The following is a 22,258-nucleotide window of genomic DNA, read 5'->3' as shown; positions in this document are numbered from 1 at the left end:
ATACAAGGACTGTGTCTATTCCTACTGTTTTGTTTTTGTTTTGCTGTTTTGCCCAGAGGGCTGTGTTTACTTTGTGCTTCACCTTGGTTTATGCCTCATCTAAACAAACCAAGTGGATTCCTAAAACTGCAGTGTTCTCTTGTCTATCTCTGTGTGCAGCCAAGTGAGCTGATCTACCACACGGTGAAGAGTTAGAAAAAGTTTCCTTTCTATATTAATAAAACCATAACTGGTTGTAGCGAACCTGCCACCAATTTGGACCGATATGAAGTAAGGCCATCACCTTTCAGGCTGATATACAGCATTCCATATACAGCACAGCACCCCTATATACAATACAGCACCCCCATAAACAGAACAGCACCCCCATTTACAGCACAGCACCCCCCATATACAGCACCCCCATATACCGCACAGCACCCCCATATACAGCACAGCACCCCCCATATACAGCACCCCTATATACAATACCGCACAGGACCCCCATACACAGCACAGAACCCCCATATACAGCACAGCACCCCTCATATACAGCACATCACCCCCCCCACATACAGCACCCCCTACATACAGCACCCCCTATATACAGCACCTGGAGTCTGATGAACACAGACACAGTCATTTGATGCAGAGAGGTAGAATGAGTCACAGATGGACCAATCATTCACACTCCCTGGCTGGAGGGGGCAGATGCAGAGGAGGCAGAGTCAATTGCTGCTGTATTGAAAGTGCAACCAGGCAGCCTCCTCCCTCCCAAGTCCCGACCGCAGCTTGCTCTTCTGACTCACTGACAGCACACAGGAATGCACGCAGGAACAGGGCACCAAGTTATCTGACTGCAGGGGGCGGCGCCGCGCTGCCGCCCCCTGTCTTCACGGACTTACTGCCGCCTGAGGCAAAGTGCTCAACTGGCCTCATTATAGGTGCATGTGATGCAGGTGATGTGTATGTACATACATACACATCACCTGCTTCGGCCAATCAGCATTTGAATTTATACAGTTTGGAATAGAAAAATATGCATAAAAATGATATTATGGTCAAAATACTTGCCAAATAATTGTGTACACATTGTATAGGTGAAGGGAGAATACATATGCAGGTAGAATAATAAGTATATTTGACGTTCACCTTACATGTACATGTTAACATACAACACATGCAGATTTATTGTGCAGATTAATGATATAGCAGCGAGGACGATTAAGCTTTTGGAGTGAAAATACACTCCACAAAATTGAAATTGCAACATCAAAAAAGAAAATAAATTGATTTCTGAAAATTATAGGATTGACTGACATGTTAATGATATGTAAATGATGAAAAATGAAAGTAAATTTTCAGAACATCTCAATTTATTCAATATCCAGTATGAGCACCATGTGCAAAAATATACACTCCTATATGCCTTGATATGGTTATTAAAGGGAACCTGTCACCCCCAAAATCGAAGGTGAGCTAAGCCCACTGGCACCAGGGGCTTATCTACAGCATTCTGTAATGCTGTAGATAAGCCCCCGATGTATCCTGAAAGATGAGAAAAAGAGGTTAGATTATATTCACCTGGGCAGGCGGTACGATCCGATGGGCGTCACGGTCCGGGACCTCTCTTCTTCATAGGATGATGTCCTCTTCTTGTCTTCACGCTGCGGCTCCGGCGCAGGCGTACTTTGTCTGCCCTGTTGAGGGCAGAGCAAAGTACTGTAGTGCGCAGGCATCGGGAAAGGTCAGAGAGACCCGCCGCCTGCGCACTGCAGTAGATGAAGATGGGAGGCCCCGGACCGGACCATGACGCCCATCAGACCGGACCGTAGCGGGACCGCCCCTGGGTGGGTATAATCTAACCTCTTTTTCTCATCTTTCAGGATACATCAAGGGCCTATCTAAAGCATTCCAGAATGCTGTAGATAAGCCCCTGATGCCGGTGGGCTTAGCTCAACTTCCATTTTGGGGGTGACAGGTTCCCTTTAAGTAAATACAGATTTCCAAATGCTAAGATAGGAGATGGCAGTTTCTTGCTCAAAGTTCTATGGAGAACTCAAATTCCCATAGGGGTATAATTTCCAAAATGGGTTAACTTGAAGGGGGTTCTACTCCTCTGGCACTTAGGGGGCTCTTTATATGGATGGAGTCAGCAAACTATTCAATGATAATTTGCTCTCCATGAGTCAATATATGAGACCCGCCTGAGTCTCGCCATGTAGCTAAGCAGTACAGTACAGCTACATATGGGGTATTGCCATGTTCAGCAGAAATTGTATGACACATTTTGGTGCCATTTTTACTCATTTCCTCATGTCACAATATAAAATCATGGGCACACAATCCAAGCTGCTTGAGGTCTAGTGTGAAGTTTCCACAATCAGTGATTGTTTGGGGAGCCATGTCATCTGCTGGTGTAGGTCCACTGTGTTTTCTCTAGACCAAAGTCAGTGCAGCCGTCTACCAGGAAATTATAGAGCACTTCATGCTTCCCTTTGCTGACAAGTTTTTTGGAGATGGAAATTTCATTATCCAGCAGGACTTGACACCTGTCCACACTGCCAAAAGAACCAATACCTGGTTTAAAAGCAGCAGTATCACTGTACTTAATTGGCCAGCAAACTCGCCTGACCTTAACCCCATAGAGAAGCTACGGGATATTGTCAAGAGGAAGAAGAGAGACAACAGACCCAACAATGCTGAAAGCTGCTATCAAAGCAACCTGGGCTTCCATAACACCTCAGCTGTGCCACTGGCTGATCGCCTCCATGCCACGTCGCATTGATACAGTAATTGATGCAAAAGGAGCCTCAACCAAGTATTGAGTGCATTTATTGAACACACATTACAGTAGGCCAATATTTTGGATTTTTTTTTTTGTAATTCGGATTTTAAAATCATTTTTCAAGCTGGTGCTATAAAGTATTCTAATTTAGTGAAAATTACTTTTGGGTTTTCATTGGCTGTAAGCCATAATCATCAACCTTAACAGAAATAAACACTTGAAATAGATCACTCTGTTTTTAATGACTCTATATAATATATGAGCTTCACTTTTTATATCATATAACTGAAATAAATTAACTTTTTGATGATATTCTAATTTTGTGAGAAGCACCTGGATGTATACAGTATTTCTTCATGATTTCTGCATGCTTAATCTGGGTGTTCACTGCTTATTTTTAACCCCTTAATCCTATATGACATACTATCCCGTCGAGTCGAGGTGACCTGGGACTTAATTCCCAGTGATGGGATAATACATCATATGCAATCGGCCGCGCTCACGGGGGGAGCGCATCCGATCGCGGAGCGGTGTCAGCTGACTATCGCAGCTGACATCCGGCACTATGTGCCAGGAGTGGTCACAGACCGCCCCGGCACATTAACCCCTGGCACACTGCGATCAAACATGATCGCAGCGTTCTGTTTTGGCGGTACAGGGAAGCATCGCGCAGGGAGGGGGCTCCCTGCGGGCTTCCCTGAGACCCTTGGTACAAGGCGATATACTCACCTTGTACCGAGCGTCTCCTCCCTGCAGGACCCAGATCCAAAATGGCTGCGGGGCTACATCCGGGTTCTGCAGGGAGGTGGCTTACCAGCGCCTGCTCAGAGCAAGCGCTGGTAAGCCTGCAGCCCTGCATGTCAGATCGCTGACCTGACACAGTGCTCTGCAAAGTGTCAGATCAGCGATCTGACCCTATAACATGATGTCCCCCCTGGGCAATGTTATAAAGTAAAAAAAAAAATATTCACATGTGTAAAAAAACAAAAAAAATCCTAAATAAAGAAAAAATATATACATATTGTTCCCATAAATACATTTCTTTATCTAAATAATAAAAAAAACAATAAAAGTACACATATTTAGTACCGCCACGCCGTAACGACCCCACCTATAAAACTGTCCCGCTAGTTAACCCCTTGAGTGAACACGGTAAAAAAAAAAAAAGAGGTAAAAAACAACTCTTTATTATAATACTGCCAAACAAAAAGTGGAATAACACGCGATCAAACAGACGGATATAAATAACCATGGTACCACTGAAAACGTCATCTTGTCCCGCAAAAAAGGAGCCGCAATACAGCATCATCAGCAAAAAAATAAAAAGTTATAGTCCTCAGAATAAAGCGATGCAAAAATAATTATTTGTTCTATAAAATAGTTATCGTATGAAAGCGCCAAAACATAAAAAACTGTAATCGTATTGACCCGAAGAATAAAGCTGCTTTATCAATTTTACCAAACGTGGAACGATATAAAAGCCCCCCCCCCAAAAAGAAATTCATGAATAGCGGTTTTTGGTCATTCTGCCTCACAGAAATCAGAATAAAAAGCGATCAAAAAATGTCACGTGCCCGAAAATGTTACCAATAAAAACGTCAACTCGTCCCGCAAAAAACAAGACCTCATGTGACTCTGTGGACCAAAATATGGAAAAATTATAGCTCTCAAAATGTGGAGAAGCAAAAACTATTTTTTGCAATAAAAAGCTTCTTTTAGTGTGTGACGGCTGTCAATCATAAAAATCCACTAAAAAACCGCTATAAATAGTAAATCAAACCCCCCTTCATCACCCCCTTAGTTAGGGAAAAATAATACAATTTAAAAAATGTATTTATTTCCATTTTCCCGTTAGGGTTAGGTCTAGGGCTAGGATTAGGGCTAGGGCTAGGCCTATGATTAGGGCTAGGGTTAGGGCTAGGGGTAGGGTTAAGGTTAGGATTAGGGCTATGGTTAGGGTTAGGGCTAGGGTTAGGGCTAGGGTTGGGGCTTGGGTTAGGGTTGGGGCTTGGGTTAGGGTTGGGGCTAGGGTTAGGGTTGGGGCTAGGGTTAGGGTTGGGGCTTGGGTTAGGGTTGGGGCTAGTGTTAGGGTTTCAGTTAGAATTGGGGGTTTCCACTGTTTAGGCACATCAGGGGCTCTCCAAACTCGACATGGCATCCGATCTCAATTGCAGCCAATTCTGCGTTGAAAAAGTAAAACAGTGCTCCTACCCTTCCGATATCTCCCGTGCGCCCAAACAGGGGTTTACCCCAACATATGGGGTATCAGCGTACTCAGGACAAATTGGACAACAACTTTTGGGGTCCAATTTCTCTTGTTACTCTTGGGAAAATAAAAATGTGGGGGCTAAAAAAACATTTTTGTGAGAAAAAAACTTATTTTTTATTTTCACGGCTCTGCGTTATAAACTGTAGTGAAACACTTGGGGGTTCAAAGTTCTCACAACACATCTAGATAAGTTCCTTGGGGGTCTAGTTTCCGATATGGGGTCACTTGTGAGGGGTTTCTACTGTTTAGTTACATCAGGGGCTCTGCAAATGCAACATGATGCCTGCAGATCAATCCATCTAAGTTTGTATTCCAAATGGTGCTCCTTCCCTTCCGAGCTCTGCCATGCGCCCAAATGGTGGTTCTCCCCACATATGGGGTATCAGCATACTCAGGACAAATTGGACAACAACTTTTGTGGTCCAATTTCTCCTGTTACCCTTGGGAAAATACAAAACTGGGGGCTAAAAAATAATTTTTGTGGGAAAAAAATAGTTTTTATTTTCATGGCTCTGCGTTGTAAACTGTAGTGAAACACTTGGGGGTTCAAAGCTCTCACAACAAATCTAGATAAGTTCCTTAGGGGGTTTACTTTCCAAAATTGTGTCACTTTTGGGGTGTTTCAATGTTTAGGCACATCAGGGGCTCTGCAAACGCAGCATGACGTCCGATCTCAATTCCATCCAATTCTGAGTTGAAAAAGTAAAACTGTGCTCCTTCCCTTCCGAGCTCTGCCGTGCGCCCAAACAGGGGTTTACCCCAACATATGGGGTATCAGCGTACTCAGGACAAATTGGACAACAACTTTTGGGGTCCAATTTCTCTTGTTACTCTTGGGAAAATAAAAATGTGGGGGCTAAAAAAACATTTTTGTGAGAAAAAAACTTATTTTTTATTTTCACGGCTCTGCGTTATAAACTGTAGTGAAACACTTGGGGGTTCAAAGTTCTCACAACACATCTAGATAAGTTCCTTGGGGGTCTAGTTTCCGATATGGGGTCACTTGTGGGGGGTTTCTACTGTTTAGTTACATCAGGGGCTCTGCAAATGCAACATGATGCCTGCAGATCAATCCATCTAAGTTTGTATTCCAAATGGTGCTCCTTCCCTTCCGAGCTCTGCCATGCGCCCAAATGGTGGTTCTCCCCACATATGGGGTATCAGCGTACTCAGGACAAATTGGACAACAACTTTTGTGGTCCAATTTCTCCTGTTACCCTTGGGAAAATACAAAACTGGGGGCTAAAAAATAATTTTTGTGGGAAAAAAATAGTTTTTATTTTCATGGCTCTGCGTTGTAAACTGTAGTGAAACACTTGGGGGTTCAAAGCTCTCACAACAAATCTAGACAAGTTCCTTAGGGGGTTTACTTTCCAAAATTGTGTCACTTTTGGGGTGTTTCAATGTTTAGGCACATCAGGGGCTCTGCAAACGCAGCATGACGTCCGATCTCAATTCCATCCAATTCTGAGTTGAAAAAGTAAAACTGTGCTCCTTCCCTTCCGAGCTCTGCCGTACGCCCAAACAGTGGTTTACCCCCACATATGGGGTATCAGCATACTCAGGACAAATTGCACAACAACTTTTGGGGTCCAATTTCTTCTCTTACCCTTGGGAAAATAAAAAATTTGGGCAAAAGATCATTTTTGTGAAAAAATATGATTTTTTATTTTTACGGCTCTGCATTATAAACTTCTGTGAAGCACTTGGTGGGTCAAAGTGCTCACCACACATCTAGATAAGTTCCTTAGGGGGTCTACGTTCCAAAATGGTGTCACTTGTGGGGGTTTCAATCTTTAGGCACATCAGTGGCTCTCCAAATGCATCATGGCATCCCATCTCAATTCCTGTCAATTTTGCATTGAAAAGTCAAACGGCGCTCCTTCCCTTCCAAGCTCTGCCATGCGCCCAAACAGAAGTTTACACCCACTTATCAGTTATCAGCGTACTCAGGACAAATTGCACAACAACTTTTGGGGTCCAATTTCTTCACTTACCCTTGGGAAAATAAAATATTGGGGGCAAAAAGATCATTTTTGTGAAAAAATATGATTTTTTATTTTTACGGCTTTGCATTATAAACTTCTGTGAAGCACTTGGTGGGTCAAAGTGCTCAACACACATCTAGATAAGTTCCTTAGGGGGTCTACTTTCCAAAATGGTGTCACTTGGTGGGGAGTTTCAAAGTTTAGGCACATCAGTGGCTCTCCAAACGCAACATGGTGTCCCCATCTCAATTTCTGTCAATTTTGCATTGAAAAGTCAAACGGCGCTCCTTCCCTTCTGAGCTCTGCCATGCGCCCAAACAGTGGTTTACCCCTACATATGGTGTATCAGCATACTCAAGACAAATTGCACAACAACTTTTGGGGTCCAATTTCTTCTCTTACCCTTGGGAAAATAAAAAATTGGAGGCAAAAAGATAATTTGTGTGAAAAAATATGATTTTTTATTTTTACGGCTCTGCATTATAAACTTCTGTGAAGCACTTGGTGTGTCAAAATGCTCACCACACATCTAGATAAGTTCCTTAGGGGTTCTACTTTCCAAAATGGTGTCACTTGTGGGGGGGTTTCAATGCTTTGCACATCAGGGGCTCTCCAAACGCAACATGGCATCCCATCTCAATTCCAGTCAAATTTGCATTGAAAAGTCAAATAGCGCTCCTTCCCTTCCGAGCTCTGCCATGCGCCTAAACAGTGATTTACCCCCACATATTGGGTATTGGAGTACTCATACAAATTGTACAACAACTTTTAGGGTCCAATTTCTCCTGTTACCCTTGGTAAAATAAAACAAATTGGAGCTGAAGTAAATTTTGTGTGAAAAAAAGTTAAATGTTCATTTTTATTTAAACATTCCAAAAATTCATGTAAAACACCTGAAGGGTTAATAAACTTCTTGAATGTGGTTTTAAGCACCTTGAGGAGTGCAGTTTTTAGAATGGTGTCACACTTGGTTATTTTCTATCATATAGACCCTTCAAAATGACTTCAAATGAGATGTGGTCCCTAAATAAAGATGGTGTTGTAAAAATGAGAAATTGCTGGTCAAATTTTAACCCTTATAACTCCCTAACAAAAAAAAAATTTGGTTCCAAAATTGTGCTGATGTAAAGTAGACATGTGGAAAATGTTACTTATTAAGTATTTTGTGTGACATGTCTCTGTGATTTAAGGGCATAAAAATTCAAAGTTGGAAAATTGTGAAATTTTTGAAATTTTCGGCAAATTTCTGTTTTTTTCACAAATAAACGCAAGTCTTATCGAAGAAATTTTACCACTATCGTGAAGTACAATATGTCACGAAAAAACTGTCAGAATCATCAGGATCCGTTGAAGCGTTCCAGATTTATAACCTCATAAAGGGACAGTGGTCAGAATTGTAAAAATTGGCCCTGTCATTAACGTGCAAACCACCCTTGGGGCTTAAGGGGTTAATACTACATTTTAAAATATGTATTTTCAAATAAAAGTGATATATTTTTAACATTTGAAGCATATGTCTTCTAACATAAGACTATTTATCGTAGTCATTGTGTGAATATTATAATGCTGAAGTGATATGCATAAAATGGTAATTGTGCGTGTGTTAAGTAATGTAATGGGGCTAAAATAACATTTTTGTTGTAAAAATATAGTTATTTTTTCTTCATGCCCAATAGTGAAAGGTTATGTGACATATCCGTGGTGTCAATATGCTCACTGACCGGAATCAGCGTAGGGTCTAATACAATAATTACCAAATTGTTGAATGGCAAATAGACCCTAACTAAAGATCCTTAGACAATAAAATATAACTTTTAATGATTATTCTACTAATAATGAAAAAATTGTGCTCATTAATAATACAGAGTCCACAATAGTTATTGATGTCCTGATTTGATGTATCAAAGCGAAGAAAAAGGATTGGACTAAAAAAGGCACGCACAACCATAAAGTATGAAAGAATATAGAAAACCTTTATTCAACACCACAACAATTACAACAAAAACATTTAAAATCAGTGCATATACAACACCCCCACATATATATAACTATACAGAAAATTCAATATATACTAGATTATAAAGACATGCTCCACTGAATCAGTGATTAAACTTCGTACCACCTGACAGTCCTATACAAAAAACCTGGCTATATAAGATTGATGTATTGAGCCTAATAGTAAGCTAGAAACACCAAAAAGGTAGTATAATGCTGCCTATATTAGAATCCTCAATTGCCATTAGCATCGAGGGGAAAGAGCCTACATATAAAAATACCTGCAGTGCTGACTTATCTGGTACTGCTATATATATTGCAGGCCAAGGTAGCCATAATTACCTAAATCAGACGAAGCCGCTGCGGCGGCGATACGCGTGGGGCTTTGCGCTTATATACACCCCCGGTCTATTTTTAGGATTTCTATCCACATGCGCATCCACCCGATTTTCTTTATCCCAACTACCTCGTGGCCACGGCGTACTCCAGTCCTGATTTAGGTAATTATGGCTACCTTGGCCTGCAATATATATAGCAGTACCAGATAAGTCAGCACTGCAGGTATTTTTATATGTAGGCTCTTTCCCCTCGATGCTAATGGCAATTGAGGATTCTAATATAGGCAGCATTATACTACCTTTTTGGTGTTTCTAGCTTACTATTAGGCTCAATACATCAATCTTATATAGCCAGGTTTTTTGTATAGGACTGTCAGGTGGTGTGAAGTTTAATCACTGATTCAGTGGAGCATGTCTTTATAATCTAGTATATATTGAATTTTCTGTATAGTTATATATATGTGGGGGTGTTGTATATGCACTGATTTTAAATGTTTTTATTGTAATTGTTGTGGTGTTGAATAAAGGTTTTCTATATTCTTTCATACTTTATGGTTGTGGATGCCTTTTGTAGTCCAATCCTTTTTCTTCGCTTTGGTATTCTATTTACTATTGGACTAGGCATTGCACCCTATTTTCATATTTAACATGTTGTTTACAGCCTGGTGCACCCTTGTTTCTTCAGTTTTATCTGATTTGATGTATTGCTGGTATACATCAGCGTAATACCTCCTCAAGCAGTGTGATTGTAAACTGCTAGGGGCTATAACTACAGTGGTAGATATTGGGAAGTATTTCCCTGTTAGTGTGTAGCTCTATTAATGATAGATGGTCTCACATAAGGGTAGGTATTGTTCAGTTCTTCCATTTATGTGAGTTATAGTAATTCATTTCACTGGCTATTAGCCTTTGTGGGCACATATTTTTAGTACTTCCTCATGTGAAACCTATTATTAACTTTCAGGACAGCAATTATTATATTTTAGCCTTGGTGGCCACGGACCACTCTTATGGAGTTTTGCAATGGTGTGGACTATCTGATCTAAAAACAACTTCCTGTCCCCCCAGCATGTTGCTGGCTTCTTTTGCAGCCTCATTCCCTGAAGAAGCCAGCAATAGCAAAACATGTCAGTGAGACAGTAAGTTATTTTTAGATCAGATAGCCCACACCATTGCAAAACGCCATAAGAGTGGTCCGCGGCCACCAGGGCTAAAATATAATAATAATTGCTGTCCTGAAAGCTAATGATAGGCTGTCACATCATACTCACCTCCTCACGGCGCGATCTCTGCACATCCCTGCTTCTCAGATGGTCTCCGGTGCCTGCAGCTGTTCCTGTGTTCAGCTGTCACGTGGTACCACTCATTAAAGTAATGAATATGGACGCGTCTCCACTCCAATAGGCATGGAGTGCATATTCATTACTTTAATGAGTGGTACCATGTGACCGCTGAACACAGAAACAAGCTGCTGGCCCTCGCCGGAGACCATTGGAGAAGCAGGGAAGTGCAGAGACTACGCCGGAAGGAGGTGAATATGACAGGGGAGGGTGAGCCATGCAATATTCACCTGTCACCTTTCCACCACCGGGCTCTGTCTTCTACGTCCTCTGGCTGTATGGGCCATGATATTCTATGGAACATCTTATGGGGCCATCAACCTTTATGGAGTAGCATATGCGGCAAATTAGTCTATGGAGCATCTTATAGGGACATCAACCTTTATGGAGCAGCATATGGGGCATGTTATTCTATGGAGCATCTTATGGGGCTATCAACCTTTATGCAGCAGCAGCATATGCAGCATATTATTCTATGGAGCATCTTATGGGGCCATTATTAATAGTGATGAGTGAATATACTCGTTACTCGAGATTTCTCAAGCATGCTCGGGGGTCCTCCGAGTATTTTTTAGTGCTCGGAGTTTTAGTTTTTCTTGCCACAGCTGAATGATTTACATCTGATAGCCAGCATAAGTACATGTGGGGGTTGCCTGGTTGCTAGGGAATCCCCACATGTACTTAAGCTGGCTAACAGATGTAAATGTTGCATGTGGCTTTGTCTTGAATAATATATCGGTGACATAATCCTTACTATAGAGCTTTACAACACCTAAGCAATACTTTTTTTTTAAATAAAATTCATATATTTTTTTTAAGTAAAATCAGTATTGCAATGGCTTACAGATGTGTCTTTTTTTGCTTCTTTTTACAGCCCTCAACACTAAGTACGTCTTCTTCATGGCCTCTCGAAATTGTTTATGTTTATGCTGTTGTGCTAGCGGATATTTGCTTGCATGGAACTACATCTGAGATACAAAAACATGCATTTATTGGATTTCAGAGTGAAAACACATGGAATTTGGAAATTACCGAAGCCTGTTTAAATGGTTTATTGCATTTTAATCCTCCAAATAAACCAGATTCCAGTAAGTAAATTCAGTTCTTTAGGTCCAATTAGTAAGGCCTTTTATTTTTTAACAAACGGCACCAATTTATCAAGACTGGTGTTGTTCACGCATGTCTTTATGAGGTTATGTGCTGGAGTCAGAGGCTCCTGATTCATGAATTAGGGCTCATTCCCACTTGCAATGAAATCGGACGAATGCAGTCCGCTAAAAAATTGGATTGAATTAGTACCAATGTTATTCTATGATTGTGTGTTCATCTGTTGTTTTTTTTCCAGCTCGGATTGGATCATGATCGGACTGGTAAAAAGTCACAGCATGCTGCGATTGTAATCAGAAATCGTATTGCATCCCGCAATAGAAGTCAATGGGTGCGAGAAAAAAAAATCACACAGCACTTAGACCATGCAAGTGCTGTCCGAATTTTACTCACGGGTCGCATTTGAAAAGCTCATATGCTGGGTGGAATAGATAGAATAGATATATACAAATATAATACATACAGCTCTGGCAAAAGTTAAGAGACCACCACATCAAAACCCTCTCATGGGCAGCCCAATCTCCAGACCTGAACCCCATTGAAAACCTCTGGAATGTAATCAAGAGGTTGATGGATAGTCACAAGCCATCAAACAAAGAACTGCCTAAATTAAAGAAGAAGTGTGAAAGTCTGGTGGAAAGCATGCCAAGACGCATGAAAGCTGTGATTAAAAATCATGGTTATTCCACAAAATATTGATTTCTGAACTCTTCCTGAGTTAAAACATTAGTATTGTTGTTTCTAAATGATTATAAACTTGTTTTCTTTGCATTAATTGAGGTCTGAAAGCAATGTTTTTTTTTTTTTTTTAATTTAGACCATTTCTCCTTTTCAGAAAAAAAAAATATTGCTTGGAAATTCAGAGACATGTTGTCAGAAGTTTATAGAATAAATGAACAATTTACATTTTATTCAAAAATATACCTACAAAGACACAAATCAGACAAACTGAACATTTTGCAGTGGTCTCTTAATTTTTGCCAGAGCTATATATATACAGTGCCTTGCAAAAGTATTCGGCCCCCTGGAACTTTTCAACCTTTTCCCACATATCATGCTTCAAACATAAAGATACCAAATGTAAATTTTTGGTAAAGAATCAACAGCAAGTGGAACACAATTGTGAAGTTAAACGAAATTTATTGGTTATTTAAAATTTTTGTGGAAATTCAAAAACTGATCAGTGGGACGTGCAATATTATTCGTCCCCTTTACTTTCAGCGCAGCAAACTCACTCTAGAAGTTCATTGTGGATCTCTGAATGATCCAATGTTGTCCTAAATGCCTAATGATGATAAATATAATCCACCTGTGTGTAATCAAGTCTCCGTATAAATGCACCTGCTCTGTGATAGTCTCAGAGTTCTGTTTGAAGCACAGAGAGCATCATGAAGACCAAGGAACACAGCAGGCAGGTCCATGACACTGTTGTAGAGAAGTTTAAAGCCGGATTTGGATACAAAATGATTTTCAAAACTTTAAACGTCCCAAGGAGCACTGTGCAAGCGATCATATTGAAATGGAAGGAGTATCATACCACTGCAAATCTACCAAGACCCGGCCGTCCCTCTAAACTTTCATCTCAAACAAGGAGAAGACTGAACAGAGATGCAGCCAAGAGGCCCATGATCACTCTGGATGAACTGCAGAGATCTACAGCTGAGGTGGGACAGTCTATCCATAGGACAACAATCAGTCGTACACTGCACAAATCTGGCCTTTATGGAAGAGTGGCAAGAAGAAAGCCATTTCTCAAAGATATCCATAAAAGGTGTTGTTTAAAGTTCACAACAAGTCACCTGGGAGACACACCAAACATGTGGAAGAAGGTGCTCTGGTCAGATGAAACCAAAATCGAACTTTTTGGCAACAATGCCAAACGATATGTTTGGCGTAAAGGCAACAAAGCTCATCACCCTGAACACACCATCGCCACTGTCAAACATGGTGGTGGCAGCATCATGGTTTGGGCCTGCTTTTCTTCAGCAGGGACAGGGAAGATGGTTAAAATTGATGGGAAGATGGATGGAGCCAAATACAGGACCATTCTTGAAGAAAACCTGTTGGAGTCTGCAAAAGACCTGAGACTGGGACGGAGATTTGTCTTCCAACAAGACAATGATAACAAACATAAAGCAAAATCTACAGTGGAATGGTTCACAAATAAACGTATCCAGATGTTAGAATGGCCAAGTCAAAGTCCCGATCTCAATCCAATCGAGAATCTGTGGAAAGAGCTGAAAACTGCTCTTCACAAACGATCTCCATCAAACCTCACTGAGCTCGAGCTGTTTGCCAAGGAAGAATGGGCAAGAATTTCAGTCTCTGGATGTACAAAACTGATGGAGACATACCCCAAGCGACTTGCAGCTGTAATTGCAGCAAAAGGTGGTGCAACAAAGTATTAAGTTAAAGGGGCCGAATAATTTTGCAAGCCCCACTTTTCAGTTTTTGAATTTCCACAAAAATTTAAAATAACCATTAAATTTCATTCAAATTCACAATTGTGTTCCACTTGTTGTTGATTCTTCAGCAAAAATTTACATTTGGTATCTTTATGTTTGAAGCATGATATGTGGGAAATGATTGAAAAGTTCCAGGGGGCCGAATACTTTCGCAAGGCACTGTATATATATATATATATATATATATATATATATATATATATATATATAAACACATATATATAGATGTCAGTGACACACCCATATATATATATATATATATATGTATTTATATTACATAGATTAATAGATAGAAGAAAAGCAGGCAATTCAGCAGCTGCGGTAGCGTAAAATCACAGCAGGAGCCAACAGGATAGAAGAGTTGGATTACATACAATAAATACAAATATAATAGGTAGATATATAGAAGTCAGTGACAAATACAATTAGTACTGCGTGTGTGCAGCTTACTGTACATGTATTTAATTAATAAAAGATGTTTTAGAAAAATATGGTTTCTGCCCAAGTTTTGTAACCAGCAGAGGGAAAGCCGACGGCTGGGGGCCGATGTTTATAGCCTGTGAAGGGGTAATTACTTTAACATATAGCACTAATTTAATTATCAATAATTTAATAAAATTGTTTTTGGATTCAGCAGAAACAAAAGGTTTTCTGTAGTATGCTCACGTAAGAATACCAAGACATTATGGGTTTCACGTCCTGCTGTATCTGAGTTTTTTTCACTAAAAATGGTGGAAAAACTGATGGTAAAGTTTTTGCTGCTTTTTTCTTTACACTTACTCATTGCTTTCTATGGATGAAAAAATGCTGCGAATATTCTGAAAGAATTGACAGTTTGATAAACACAGCAGTTTTCCAATTCACTCAGGAAAATAAAATCAAGCTTGTGCATGAGATTCCTGAAATCTCATATCCTTTACTGGTACTGTAGAAAGAAGCTATTAATTTGCATAAAAGAAGCAGGAAAACACAACATACAGTAGCTGTTTAGTGCAGAGATGTAGTGAAGGAATAGAGATCTCAACAGTCTCCCAACTAGGCTGATACAAGCTGCATCATTTTACCATGACTCATTTTCAGTAGTAAAATAAAATTCCATCTTTGAACTGAAATGTGGAGGCACAAAGTAGGGAATGTGTCACAAAGTTTTTGCTATGCTGGTTGATGCATTTTATGTTAAAAACTCTTTTGTCTGCTGCGGATCTGCCAGCTGTCTGAATGCTGAGTTCTGTACCACGCTGTGGATACCATTATCAGGAGTGCCCCACCGCTTGGCAAGCAGAAAACAGGAAGGCTAGGGAGTAGTGCAGACCACTGATTGGCAGCTTTGTGCCCATATATAGACTATGCAGAAAGCTGCCAATCAGTGGTGGGGGCGGGGTTATACAGAGCTCATGAATGTGGAGGACTACATGACATCTGGGTTACTAGTCCTCTAATGATGATTTCCTGCCGATAAAACAATAATTTTATAAAACTACACTAAGCAGATCAGTAAGTGACACATTGCTGGATTCAGGGCCTGTCTGCGTATTATGCTGCTCTCAGATTAGGCTTCAAAAACCTGGTGACAAATTCCCTTTAAATTGTGGAGACATGCTCTTTAAGCCTATGTTAATTGTTGGTGGTGCTTGTCTCGGATGTCTTTGAGTAGCAACAGGATTTTATTTTTGTATCCATGCCTCTGTTCATACCATGCATCATCCATACCATGTTTTCTGCCCACTGAATGTTCATTTGGAAACCACGAGGATCCTACTGGGAGTTTTTGGGACCCTTCAGCGTGTCCCCGGGGAGATTTGCTAACTGTTCCGGTAGACTATGATGTTTTCCCTTTTTCTATAAGCCTTCTAGACATTTTGGAATAGTTTGTAGTGATCCTTTAAGCTATTTCCATTACACAACAAGATACAACATTTTAATAGAACCGGAACTATTCGCATGAACAAATAATGATCATAGAGTTAAAGCAATTAAAGAAAACAAATAAGAAGGATATTAGGACAATAAATTCTACATTTTTTTGCAATATTAAAATGAAATGTATTGTTCTGCTAGGAGATGAATAGAATATATTAAATTCTATGCATCATTTCACACTAACTTAAATATAGAATTTAACTCTTTTGTTGTGTTTTATAGGATATGTTTGTTATCATCACAATACTTTACATCAAAACTCTTTACTTAAAAAGGCAGGAGAATAAAAACAAAAATCTAGAATATATTATACTACACGTTTTCACCGGCAGAACCTCAAAAGGTTAAAATTAGGAAAATAGGAAATAAACTAGAAAATCCTTCAATAGGAAACAGCTAAATAGGAAACGGCTAAATATGTGTCAGTACACTTGCAATAAATGATTACATGTATTCCAATCTTGCTACAAATGTTAAAAACGTAAGGTCATTGGTTAACATTTTTTTGATTAAAAAGTGCAAAAGCCATCCAACCACGTCAAGTATTACCTTTTATATGGATGGTTTTGATTACTTGTTTTTCACCTCTATATGTTCTAAGTCAGGCCTCATCTGAATTGGGGAAGTGGAAGGAAACCAAGCATAGCTCACGGTTAAAACCTTGTTTGAGAAAGATGGGTGATAAGTGTGGTCAATAGAGATGAGCGGATAAGGCAACATTTCCTGGGAAATTCAATTCACAGAGAAGTTATTCTCCACAAATTTGATTCTCCTTATTATGTTCTGGGGTTTGATATCTTATGTTTTAAATAAAATTGCTTTGGTTTGGATACTTTCTTTTACTAAACTTTCATAAAGCTTTACTGATAAAGTCATGTGTGGATTACAGGTGTTTTTATTACTTTCCTACTGTGAAAATGCACTAAAAATGCATATGCGTATTTTATCTACAGATTTGTTTTTTTATCAGACCACTGATTTTAATTTTCAGCTTATGGGCTTGTTTTTTTGTGCGGTAAGTAGAGATTTTTATTGATGCCATTTAGAACTAGATATAACATTTTGATCACTCCTTATTTCATTATTTTAAGAACTTGTTTTGAAAAACTCAATTGCTAGTGTTTTTTATTTTCTATACTTATTTTAACAATTTTGTTAATTATTTTCTGTCTTAGTAGATCAGACTTTTATGGTCCTGCCAATATCGCATATGATTATATATAATACATACAGTGGCATGTAAAAGTTTGGGCACCCCTGTTCAAAATTATTGTTATTGTGAATAGTTAAGCAAGTTAGAGATTAAATGATCTCTAAAAGGCCTAAAATTAAAGATGACAAATTTGCTTTGTATTCTAAGCAAATAAATACATATATTTTCATCTTTTACATTTTAAAAATTACAAAAAGGAAAATGGGCCAAAGCAAAAGTTTGCCAACTCTGCATGGTTAGTACCTAAAAACACCCTTAAGTATTTGAAAATGCAAGTGCGCAAAACTCAATTTTAACGATATTTAAATTACCTAACAAAAGAAAAACAAAATGATTGTAAGTGCCATAAAATAAATTTTGTATTAGATATATATCTTTAAAATAGCATAAAATTAAAATGAAGTACAAGAGGCTGCAATGCTCAAAAAACAGGATCTCCTACTCAATACTACCCTGCAATGGAACTGCATATGTGTCTATACATTTGCACATACAGTATATAGGACAAAGTATTCTTGCTAAAGTGTATTAAGCATAAGGTGCTGCAATCTTGCATACATAATGGAATTAAGTTTAAAGTTAAAGACTTCATGTGCAGGCTTGATGTAGTGGAGGTTGTCCTGCTGCCCCAACGCACATTTCATAGTGTAAGTTCCTCAGGAAGCGTGAGGAACTGGTACTTCATTTTAATTTTATGCTATTTTAAAGATATATATCTGATTAAAAATTATATTTTATGGCACTTACACTCATTGTCTTTTGTTAGGTAATTTAAATATGCTTAGCACTTAGTAGCTTTTGAAAGTATCACAGCTTGTAAATGCTTTTTGTAACCAGCCAAGTCTTTTAATTCTTGTTTGAGGGATTTTCATCCATTTTTCCTTGAAAAATTCTTCCCATTCTGTGAGATTCCTGGGTTTTCTTTAATGCACTGCTGTTTTGAGGCCTAACCACAGATTTTCAATGATGTTCAGATCAGGGGACCTGTGAGGGCCATTGTAAAACCTTTTGACTTGTGTTTAGAATCATTATCCATTTGTAGAAGCCATACTCTTTTCATCTTCAGCTTTTTTTTTTACAAATGGTGTTATGTTTGCATCAACAATTTGTTGAAATTTCATTTATTCCATTCTTTCCTTTACTCGAGAAATGTTCCCCATGCCATTGGCTGCAACACAACCCCAAAGCATGATTGATCCCTCCACTTGCTTAAAGATTGGTGAGATGTTTCTTTCCTCAAATTCTGTGTCCTATTTTCTCCACACATACGTTATTGTGGCCAAAGAGTGCTATTTTAACCTCATCGGTCCACAGGACTTGTTTCCAAAATGTATCAGGCTTATTTAGATGTTCTCTTGCAAATATCTGACACTGAATTTTATGGTGAGGACGCAGGAGAGATTTTCTTCTGATGACTCTTCAATGAAGGCATATTTGTTCAGCTGTCTCTGAACAGTAGAACAAGGTACCAAAACTCTGGAGTCTGCTAAATCTTTCTGAAGGTCCTTTGCAGTCAACCAGGGGTTCTGATTTGCCTCTGTAGCAATCCTACAAGCAACTGTCCCTGAAAATATTCGTGGTCTTCCAGACCTTATCTTGACCTCCACTGTTCCTGTTAACTGCCATTTCTTAATTACATTTAGAACTGAAGAAAGGGCAACTTGAAAATGCTTTGCTATCTTCTTGTCGCCTTCTCCTGCTTTGTAAGCCTCCGCCATTTTCATTTTCATAGTGCTTGGCAGCTGCTTTGAAGAACATTTATGTGCTGTTTTTTAGCACAAAGTTAGAGCAGGCTGGGTTTTTATAAAGCTGGGAAATTTGCGTGACCTGGCCTTTTCTAATGACGATAGTGAACAAGTCACAACCCTAAAAGGCTAATTAAGGTCTGAAACATTGGTCAAAGTTACTGAGCACACAGATCTCCAAGGGTGCCCAAACTGTTGCATTGGCCTGTTTTCCTTTTTGCAATATTTAGAGTGAAAACAATGACAATATATATTTTTTTTGCGTAAAATACAAAGGAAATGTATCATCTTTAACTTTTCCTTTTTTATTTGATTAAGCTTGTTAACTGTTCACAATTCTGATTGGAGAGCTGGAAAAAGGAGATCAATTTTTTGTTATCAAAGCTACAGGGGTTGGACAAAATCATGGAAACACCTAACGTTTTGGCATCATAATCTTTGAACATGTTATAAATATACAAACCGTGACATATGGTAATGTTTTGTAATTGATTATTTGTGTTATGTGATATGTGTATGTAAATTAACTGTTTGGTTTGCGAAATTGTAAGAACATTGATGAGAACCTGATACCAATGGCAGACTTCTCAGATTTTCAAAAAGGCCAAATTGTTGGTGCTCGTATGGCAAGCGCTAGTGTAACAGAAAGTGCCCGAATGCTTGGTGTGTCAAGAGGTACTGTCTCCAAAGAAATGACTGCGTTTCAAAGAGAAGGAAAAACAGCCGCAGCAAAGCACAGGTCCGGTCGAAAGTCAAAGTCGACTGAGAGAGACCGTCAGACTCTAAAGCGAATTGTGAGAGAGGATCGCAAGACGACGGCTCCAAAAATCACTGCTGAGCTCAATGAACACCTACAGAACCCAGTTTCCACAAAAACTGTTTGTCGGCAGCTGCACAAATCTGGATTCCATGGAAGAGCTGCAATTAGAAAACCGCTGCTCTCAATGACAAATGTTTCCAAGCATTTAGAGTGGTGTAGAAACCTCCAGAATTGGTCCCTCGAGCAGTGGAATCATGTGATATTCTCAGACGGATCATCATTTACCCTATTTCTGACCTCCGGCCGAGTGTACGTTTGGAGACAGCCGAAAGAAGCATTCTATCCACACTGCCTTCTCCCAACCGTAAAACATGGCAGAGGTTCTGTGATGATCTGGGGTGCTATTTCGTGGAGATCCGCTGGGCCAATGATATCCCTTCATGGAAGAATTAACAGCCGAGATTATTTAGGCATTTTGGACGACCAACTGCATCCAATGATTCAAGTACTGTTCCTGGAGGGGAACGCCATCTTTCAGGATGATAATGCACCAATTCATACAGCTAGAATCGTTAAAGCATGGCACAAGGAACATTCTAATGAAGTTGAGCATCTCATCTGGCCCCCACAATTCCCAGACCTCAACATTATTGAGCATTTATGGTCGATTTTAGAGATTCAAGTTAGACGTCGATTTCCGCCGCCATCGTCGGTCAAAGAACTGGAGGGTGTTTTAACTGCAGAATGGGCTAAAATTCCTTAAGAAACAATTCACACCATGTATAAATCCATACCTCGGAGAATTGAGGCTGTAATCGCCACAAAAGGTGGACCTACACCATATTAAACTAACTTTTGTTGATGTTTCCATTATTTTGTCCAACCCCTGTATATTCCAGTATATGGTAAAAATCACAGTCTCCTAAAATGCTCCCCCAAAGCATTAGTTTCATCTCAGCATGTAATGGCAGGTATGATAGTTTTCAGCAGACAACTAGCTGCCATGGAAAGGCATCAGGGCCCCATAAATGCAATGTGTTTGGAAGGGTGGCAAGTGAAACAGTGCAGCCTCTTGACTCACACTGCTAATGCCATTGACAGAAATTGACAGTGAAATTTAAGAAGTTAATAGCATTGGGCAGATGATAACACAGCCATCATTTGCCAAGAAAGGTTTGGGCTCAGCTTCTGAGTCTGCTCCATACAACACCCCCACCGGCTTGTGTGTGTTTTCCTCACTAAAAGGTCCCCAACGCTATCTGGCATATTTCCACCAAATGCAGTTATTTCTCTCGGTAAACTTTTTAATACCATAAAGGATTTAGTAGCTGTAGTTATTCATGCTTTAAATATAAAACAAAACAATGAAAGATACAATTAACAACATGCTGCTATATTATATTGGGTTATATGTGGAATATTCTAAACAATGCACCATCTGTAAAATATGCTAAACAAGGTCAACTTGAAAGTAGAACAGACAACCCCTTCAAAATGGGTTGATCAGCTGGGTGCCACAGAAAACACATGTCCCTCTCCCAAAAACAGCTGATTTCTCCAGGAGAAGCAATTTTCACTGCATACTGGGAAATGCACATTGCAGACATCATTGGTGCGAACTATGTAGCTGCTCAGGAGTCCAAGGGATAAGGGGGAGCATTTCCACCTTTATAAAAGGTGGAATTATGCATTATGATGAGCAATTATGCCTGCAAAGGGCCCATGTAGTGTTCTTGCACAGGGGCCCTCTTTATATTATTTTTAAATAATTATTTTTAAATATTTCATTTCCCCACCGGCGGACAAAAAAGGGCCCCTGTTCAAGAACACTACATGGGCCCTCTTTTGTCCGCCGGTGGGGAAATGTTTTCATGGTATCCATATATTTGATCTGTTCTTCCAATACTGAAGTCACTACTATAGAATGGCTCTTCATTCTGGCCCATAGTTAGACTAAAATTTGTACATAACTGTTTGGGTTTGTGGCCATCACTTTTAGTGCTTCAATTCTTTTAGCGAACTAGAAAATGTATTTTTCTTGAGAAGAATTGATGTACCATACAATTCTGCCTTCTCCTAGGGCTTGTGTGATGCACAGTAGGGTTCTGGTTTAGACAATTGAACTTATGTGCAGTCACTTTTAGCTGTTCTCTAAAAGAAAACCGCAAAAAATCAGCCACCATCATAAAATAAACAGTAAGTAAACATTACCTATCGGAGTACTGGTCATATGTATCCAACTGATATCTCCTTGCTGCAGGTCTGAAGTATTATTTTTCTAATTTATTTGTTTAGCTTCTTGAAATAGAAATCTCTACCAAGGAAATTTCATTTGTATGAATATTTCAGGC

At 39.4% G+C, this 22,258-nt stretch overlaps 1 protein-coding gene across 4 annotated transcripts in view; it reads left to right on the top strand.

Annotated features, from left to right (window-relative positions):
* Nucleotides 1-22,258, top strand: part of TMEM232 (transmembrane protein 232) — a 435,959-nt gene that overhangs the window by 169,849 nt on the left and 243,852 nt on the right. For all 4 annotated transcript variants that reach the window (XM_077290225.1, XM_077290199.1, XM_077290207.1 and 1 more), the window contains one exon: nt 11,572-11,785. In XM_077290225.1, coding sequence (XP_077146340.1) covers nt 11,572-11,785 — 214 coding nt within the window. The remainder of the gene's footprint in view (nt 1-11,571; nt 11,786-22,258) is intronic.

This window comes from Ranitomeya variabilis, chromosome 1 (assembly GCF_051348905.1).
Source record: "Ranitomeya variabilis isolate aRanVar5 chromosome 1, aRanVar5.hap1, whole genome shotgun sequence".
In the NCBI taxonomy this organism is placed as follows: domain Eukaryota; kingdom Metazoa; phylum Chordata; class Amphibia; order Anura; family Dendrobatidae; genus Ranitomeya; species Ranitomeya variabilis.
Note: the sequence above shows the minus strand (reverse complement) of the source record. Positions and strands in the feature narration are given on the sequence as shown.